This window comes from Cynoglossus semilaevis, chromosome 6 (assembly GCF_000523025.1).
Source record: "Cynoglossus semilaevis isolate Cse_v1.0 chromosome 6, Cse_v1.0, whole genome shotgun sequence".
Lineage (NCBI taxonomy): Eukaryota > Metazoa > Chordata > Actinopteri > Pleuronectiformes > Cynoglossidae > Cynoglossus > Cynoglossus semilaevis.
The window spans coordinates 8,297,821-8,306,118 of NC_024312.1; the positions used below are offsets into that span (position 1 = coordinate 8,297,821).

Below are 8,298 nucleotides of genomic sequence, written 5' to 3' on the forward strand. Positions count from 1 at the left end.
ACTCAATCATAAATCAGATCGTTTTTTTTTTTTTTACTGAAGGAAAAAAAGGAATAGCTTCATCTGCTGGCAGCAGCGCAGCACAGTCCATGGGGGATACAGGGTTTTTTTTTTCTCCCAAAGAAACACTTGTGTTTTATATTTGCGCCTTGCCACACATTCTTCTGTGTTCATGGGGGAGGAAGAGGATGAACACTGACTTTAAAAGCCTTTCTGTCTTGTCATGTTAAGCATTCCTAACAGATAGAGTAGAACCACGGACTCATCCAGTTACAATTCACCACTTATCACTTATTACTTTTCTTATTGACTTGAATTCTCTGGGTGTGCTCTCGTGTCTGCGTGTCCGTTTCTGTCCTTTGCAAGAGTGTGTTTTTGTTTTTGTCCTTTTTGTTGTTTGTGTACGTGTGGTTAGTTCCTTTATTTTGCATGCAAATAGTTTATTAATTAACAAGTACAATGGCATTGTCCAATTACTAAAAATAAAAAACAGTCATTCAAAACCATTTATCATCCTGAATGTGACCTATAATCTGTATATTTCAATTGAAAACATGAATGTAATTAGAATAATGTATGGTTTAATTCCATTACAATGACCTTCCACGCCACATGGTGGAAGAAGTGGTTAGTGCACTTGCCTAACAGATAGAAGATCTTTTTATGTGAAATTTGCATGTTCAGAGTCCACAGACTAGATTAGGATTAGATTAACTGGACACTCTTAATCGACCATATGTTTTTGTCCTCCTTTGCCAGGTGACCACTGACAATGACTATAGACCCCATCATCTTGAAGGGAGAGAAAAAAAGGTAAGTAAAAAATAAAAGATAATGCACCTTTTGAAATAGAAGAAAAATGCAAATTTTCTACCAGTTTTTTCTTATGTCTTTTTTTTCTTACTTGTGGAGAATCTTTCCTTGTCTTCATCTTCATGGCAGAGACCACAAGGTTTAGTTTTCAAACAAAAGGCTGTAAGTTAGCGTGTGATATCAACAAATATTTCACATCAGTGACTAGGTTAATAGGGTGTCCGTATTGTTTATCTTTCCCCTAAAATGAAGGTTTTGTAATTGAAATGTAGACTACACCATTGATAAATATGGATAAAGCTCTAAAGTGTTGTCCCTTTAGGATTGGCTTGTTGAAAAGTGTGTAAATTGTACATGTAGAGGAATCCAAACGTCATCTAATGTGTTAAAGTGTTAAAATAAAACCGGGGGTCAAAGCGGCACACGGCTCACCTTTAGCTTGGCTGTTTATGTTGTCAAAATATATTTATATCTGGAATGAGCCATTGAGAAAGATGGGTTTGATTTCCCCGCTGTGGCCCCGAGCTTGGCCTTCCTGTGGGTGCAGAGTCAACCTCAGTCAGATGCATTGATTGGAGCCAGATCCTTTGTCCTAAATTCCGTCTTGGACCCTTGAACCTCACAAAATCTCTGAACTAAGTCCTTGAGCTGTTGGTGTAAAAATCCCACATCACACAAATCCAACTCTTCTGTGTTATTGTGAATGTTTAGAAGTCTGGTGTGACAATTGACAGGAAACGCAGGTGAGGCAAGGTTGAGGGTGAAATTCCACATGTTGCTTTAACGTACCATTGACTGTTGGTGTGAAGTGGACTGCGGCCGTTAATTCCTCACTTTCTAGACCCACTTTTGGTTTGTTTTTTTCATTTTTATGAGGTGGAGGAGGACATCTGTTTGCATTGTTGACCCTTACGGGAATCCACCGGGGAGCTTTTAATCTTCCCTCCAGATCTATAACGCTAAAAATGCAGGGATGTTCTATTTTTGTCTACTCTTGTGCCAGATGCTTCCCTGAATCACTAATACGGCTCTATCATCCCCCTGGGCTCCATGAATTGTCATATGTGATACTGTGACGGAAGGTAAATGTTCTCCAGGCGTTTTATTCCACTGTCCCAGGAGAAGCCCCCTACTCCATAAACCTCTAGAAGCCCCGGGCTCTGAAGAAGAACCATATTTGCTATACATGCTCGACATTCCTGCAACATTCTGAGCCTGTATATTTTTTTAATTCTTCAGAAGCCTTTAGACACATAGGCATCTTAGATGCAGTGACACCCGAGGGAGCAGTGAGAGCCCTCAACCCTAACTCTCCTTATTTTTTTCCCCCTCCGAACACACACACACACACACACCCCCTGCGATGGATTCCAGATCAAGAATTTAATGCATTTCTGTTTCGCATCACCTCCCAGGAATGCGGTACGCGTGCCACAAGCCTCATAACCCCAGGCTGATGAGTGTGAGGATGTTTAAACGACAGAGAGGATGATGGGATACAGACGCTGCTGGGGGTTATGGAGGCTGAGGGGGGAGCTGGAATAGAAGGCAGGCGAGGGGGTTTGAAAGAGCGCATCCGGCGCAGCACTTGGCGGTAATGACAGGCCATCGTGTTGCATAAAGCCGTGTTAGTGCAGCTGTGGTATGTGCTGAGCGCATCTGGAGCACAGATTTTTGGGAACGTATTTAGTGTGTGTTTGTTTGGTCTGTCCCGTCTCACTCAAATTAACGACTGTTGCACGATACGAAGGGAGGATGGAGTGAATTAACTTAGTTGGGGATCTTTGGGAGGGGGGGGGACTGGAGAGTGCGGGGCTGCTCTAAAAGTGGAGATTTTACAGCCGGTCTGTTTTGCATAACGCCCTGATACGGTTTGTCTTTTGTCACTTACACGTATTCGATTTTGTCGGCAGGAGATGCGTATTGTCAGGTTGTTTCATAGTAGGGACATTCCTGAACACCGCTCACTTTTCCAGTTCAACCTGTACACCGCACCTTTGTCCCTGGAACATTTTTGAATGGCAGCTTTATTTGTTTCCTGTGATTTACAGTTCTACGAGGCTGTAGTTACCGTATCCTGAGAATAAAAAAAAAAAAAACGGTCTAACATTTTTTGCTGTAATCCGGAATTTGTAGGGCTGGGACAATAAGACCAACAGTATGAGGTAATCTTATAAAACGTATCGATTTTGCAGCTATGCGTGTCAGAATAGTGAAACAAACAGTTTCGGATCATTTAAAATGTACGATTAAAATTAACTAAAATTAAATAGATTTCAAAACGTTAAACATAAACAAAAGTTTGCTTCAACTCTTCAACTACTACAGTATATAAGCAGCAAATTTTAATTTAAATGTCAAACAATTATTTTTATATGTTGGTGATTTATGAAGTAGCGGTCAGAGTCTTGGGCCAAATAAAATATAATGTTAACTAAATTCCATAACTTGGATAATAACTTGTCATAAACTCCCTGACAAATATCGAAGTTGGTCAAATAACCAGAAATGTGTTTTAAACAGCTGAAACGTACTCTTAAATGTGTCGTTTTATATAATTGTGATTAACAACAACAACAACAACTGACCACAGTCATTGTGATTAACAACAACAACAACAACAACTGACCACAGTTATTAGTTTCACAGATGTCCTACTCCGTGTGTCTAGTTCTGGTCAAAACAGTGTTTGTTCGTGAGATTGTGGCACCATCTATTGGTCTATTTACCTAATTACATTTCATTCTGTGTCCACTTCATATGTACAGCAACAACCGCCGTTTAAGGGGGAGTAACCGGAAAATATTTTGGACACTATGTTATTGTTTTAGATTGTTGAAATTACAATAATTAGCATTAGCCTATAACGAAAATCTTTATCAGCAAACCCATTGATTTTAATAATATTGCCATCTTAAGTAATGCCCTCTTTAAGGTACTTTTAGAACTGATAAATCATGCAATCGGTCGTTAGATACTTAGATATATAAGTCCAGGACATGGACTCCTGCACTATAATGCAGTTTAAAGCTACAAAACCTTCAAATTGAGCAAATGACCCAGTGTGGCACAGTTTAGGTGACAAGACTGTGTTTATTATATAGATCAGCCTTCTGCTTTTTTTCTTTTTACATATGTATAAAAACATCTAATTGGAATCAGTGTTTACTCAGAAATATCAAATCCACTGTTAAAGTAAAAACACCACATACAAATTTAGCAGTTAGAATCCAGTGTTATACTTCATATCTAAATACATGTTGTATGAACTGATTATAAAGAGAAGATACTGCCCTTAATACGAAGAATACTCTACACATTAACACGTATTTTTAATCTCGTTATTTTTTTCAGGATATAAGAAACAACATCCTCCTTAATAATAGTCTTCACATTAGACATGTTATCAGTGAAAATACCTTTTCAAACTGTACATAAAGACAGACGTGGTTGAAACAAACATGAACCTCCAACCAGCCTAATCCTACATCTCTGTTAGTCAGGTCTGTCTGTGGTCAAACGTAGTGCTTTTGGGTATAGTGGAAGAAAATATTACAAGCACTTCTTTCTATTGTAACTGTAATTCAGGTGCCATTAAAAAAAACAAAACAAAAAAAATGATTTGAAGGTCATCTGTTTGGCAGTATAGTTAATACTATTGTAATTCATGATGACCGACATTCAACTAGCTGATATTAAATGCTAAATGGATGTGGTTTAAAATATGTAATGCCTCATCTGCATGTGATTTCCTGCATTATCCTAAATCTAACTTATTAGACACTTTCTTACAGAATATTCCGGCAGCTGTTTTCCTGGGAAGAACTACTGACGTCTACTGGGCCTGGTTCACCTGGTTCTTCATATCCTGCCACTTCTTCTCTCTCAGACTGAGCTCTGCATCAGAAAAGGCAGCTGGGCCCCAGTTGGTGATCAGTGCCTGTCCTTTGGAACCTGGTGATGTAAATAAACACTTCACCCACCACACAGATATATATATATATATATATACACACAGTATATATATAGTACATATATTCAGAGTTTAGAGGTCGACACATTCATATGCCTGTCTTAACTCTTTACAAACTGTGGTTTGAAATAATAGTGTTCAAGCAGACAGTGGTTAACAGTGTTACCTGGTTGAATAAGCCGGAGCATGCCCTCATGTGCTGCCACCTTGTGCTTCCATGACCTCGTGTTGTTGGTTGCATCTTCAAGCTTTTTCATCACTGTCTGCCTCAGGCACACAAAAGCACAGTTTAGACACAAATTCCAATTGAATTAAAACTACAACAATTTGTAGTAATTTTTTTCTTCACATTTATTTGTCAATATTTTTCAGTAACTGGATTCATTACTGTTACGTAAAATATTCCAACAATATTACAACAATCTACTGCTTGAGCAGAGTTTATGTTTTGCAAAAACAATATTGTAGTACACTGACCTGGTACTGTTCCAACGTCCCTTGTCGCTCTTGCTCCAACTGTTCCAGCTGTTTCATTGCTGCTTGTAATGCGCTCTCTTTAGCAAGACGCTCCTTCTCCAGCTCCTGTTTCTCGGCTTCTGTCTCGGTGATGGCCTGCTGCTGCCGCAGGTGGATCTGCTCCAGCTCTGACCTCTTCATAGCCTCTTCCTCCAGTAACCTGCTCCGCACACATTTACAATGATGAGAGCAACACGTCAGTAATGGTAAACCTCGTTTTTATTGATTACATTTTTTAACTTGATGTGGAGAACAAATATTAAATAACAACATGTATTTTTTAAACACAAACGTCGAGAACGTTTGGATATTTTTAATTCTAAAGTGATTCACTATAGTCAGCAGGTGGTGCTAAAGAGCTTTTAAAACATGGCTCAAGTCTAACTAAGTTCACATACATTTTAAATTATTAGCGTTAATCAATTGTTTTTAAATAAAGTTGTTTAGGTTTTGATCCTTTTTTCTTTTATAGATTACAATCTTTAGAGAAAAATTCATAATATATTCTATGTGTGTGTATATATATATATTTTTATATATATATATATAGTATATATATATATATAGTATATATATATATACATATATATAATATTCTATCTAATTAAATTCATCCAAAGGCCTCAGTCTGGTCTTTTTAAACACAGTGTTCTTCTGTTGACGGAGTGATTGGTACAATGGTTTACAAACTGTTTATCCAACACGAGGTGGAAATAAAATGTCAGCAAAGAGGAAGGAAGGATGATGGGGGAGTAAATAGTAGAAAGAAGGAAGTCCACATCAAACGTATGGCTGCACTACTAGAAAAAACTGTAAAGCAGTTTTGAGGTGATCTCCAGTTTATTAAGCTGCACATTTATATTGATATTTAACAATGATTGCCAGTATTACCAGACTATTATATAATATAAAAATATATAATACTATATAAAATTTGTGCGTGAGGAAAACCTTCTTTCTTGTTAACTGACCTCGCCTGAAGTTTACGAACTGTCTCCTCATCCTGTCTGGCACGTCTCTCATCCTCCAGTGCGTCCTCTAGCTGACGATACATGTCCTCTAGCTCACGGACCCTCTGCAGGTACTGCTCCAGCTCTGTTGACTTCTGAGCTACTTGCTTTTCCATCTGCTGCCGTACCTGAAGACACACGAGATAGGATACCTCATCTAAATTCACAGAAACTCTAATGATAAGCCTTGATTTACAGGAAAGACTTTACATTTCTCTGAAGACTGTAGAAGTCCAGTTGCTTTTTGACTTTCAAATCATTATACTTAGGCCTAAATACTATAAGACGAAGATATTTACTACACCCAGATCATAGTCAAAGGGATGGAATGAATGACTCTGATGAACATGTTTGAGGTTCGTCTTGATTTTTGTTACAACCCAAAATGGAGGAGAGGTGACTGACAGCATACCATTTTCTCTCTCTCAAGGTCCATCCTGTAGCGATCCTGAAGTTCAGTTTGGGTCTGAAGTCTTCGCCGTTCCTCCTCTGCAGCATCGGATGCTGCCTCTTCTAAAGCCTGGTCAACAAATGGATATCAGGACACAAAAGCCTGGTTAAGTATCAGCAAACACTTCTTTCATTCTTTTTTTAATGAAGACAAAAACTCTTTAAGTAACTTTACATTCACTTGTCACCCAACTGTGAAATGCCTCTAACTTGTAGTAACTTACTAAGTAGAGGTAAGAAGGGTTGTATGTTTGTGTGTTGGGGGGAGGGAGGTATCTGTTGTTTTCCTGTCTGTGTGAGAGGTCAGTGATTTCCAGTGACCCTGAGCCTCTCTCTCTCTCTCTCTCGCTGCCTTCATGTCTGTATCTCCATTGTCCATTCATACAGCCAGCCTTTGAGACTTTGCACCTCAATGGGAGATTATTGTGAAATGGGAGCTTGTGTAGAATCTCTCACAGACCTACTGTTGTCTTCTACCGCACTGTGTACTACACATCCACGAGGTACTGACACTGTAGTTTTAATGTTTCTGAACTTAAGATAAGATAAGTTTAAACCACAAGTTGCATTACTGCAGTGCTTCTCAATTATTTTCTGTCATGCCCCCCCCCTTAGGGACAGAGGTGTGTGGCTCACCCGACCCACACACCTGCAAATTGAAATACTATTGAGAACCTGATAACATGTATATTTTTACTGTACAAACCACTGTATGAGTTACTGCCACCTAGTGACTGGAAGCTTAGTTATCATTCAAGCATTACAGCACCTCCCCCCCCCACACACACTATTTGAGAAGTACTGCATTAATGCAACATGGATTTTGCTTAACTGAGGGGTGAGGCATCTGTCGATCACACAATATCTACTTTTCATTCCAAAAGAAAATGGGTTTTAAAATATACTTTAGTTTGATTTTAATGCTGATAACTTTATGCTATGACACAAGCATTTGTTTCCCACAGTGGTATTTCTAACCACATCATTTATCTTTATGCTGCATTTACAACAAACTAACTTAGCTGAATGTGTTACAGTAAGGAGTTTTGACTTGCTAAAACTCCCACTTCCCATCAGGTCTCATGTGGTGTGGACAGGAAAGTGACCATTTCAGGAGTGATGTGCGTGTTTTCTAGTTACACAAACCAGTTTGTTTGCAGATGGGAAGAGTGAGTCAGGTTTTGGGAGATGATCTCGAAATACATGTTGAGTTGAAACTAGCCCCTTATTCCCCCTCCCCTGTTTAATCAAGCCAATACACTCCCCTCTTGTTAGCATAAAATGACCATTCATCAGCAGGGGAGAGCTCATCTATTGTTGGTATTCATGGGCTGCTCCTAGTTTCACAGAAGAACCACCAGTGTTGGAGTGACCTACTTGTAGAAAGTGTAATTAGATGAGAAACCACCTTGTTGTATAAAATCATGATTTTCATTGGTTTTTTTTTTACAACAACCATTAAGATGTAACTGCCTGTGTGCTACTTTTAGCCTTTTAAGCGTCTTTAAGGAATGCTGTTCAGCCACCTGCTGTAGT

The 8,298-nt window shown here is 38.8% G+C and overlaps 1 protein-coding gene across 1 annotated transcript in view; it reads right to left on the reverse strand.

Moving 5' to 3' along the window:
- Positions 1 to 3,886: 3,886 nt before the first annotated feature.
- swap70b (switching B cell complex subunit SWAP70b) overlaps positions 3,887 to 8,298 on the reverse strand; it is a 14,594-nt gene continuing 10,182 nt past the window's right edge. The window contains exons 8-12 of the mRNA XM_008311767.3: positions 6,725 to 6,832; positions 6,274 to 6,440; positions 5,264 to 5,462; positions 4,953 to 5,049; positions 3,887 to 4,767 (exon numbers count right to left, since the gene is read on the reverse strand). Of these exons, the coding sequence (XP_008309989.1) occupies positions 4,649 to 4,767; positions 4,953 to 5,049; positions 5,264 to 5,462; positions 6,274 to 6,440; positions 6,725 to 6,832 (690 nt within the window). The 3' untranslated portion in view covers positions 3,887 to 4,648. The remainder of the gene's footprint in view (positions 4,768 to 4,952; positions 5,050 to 5,263; positions 5,463 to 6,273; positions 6,441 to 6,724; positions 6,833 to 8,298) is intronic.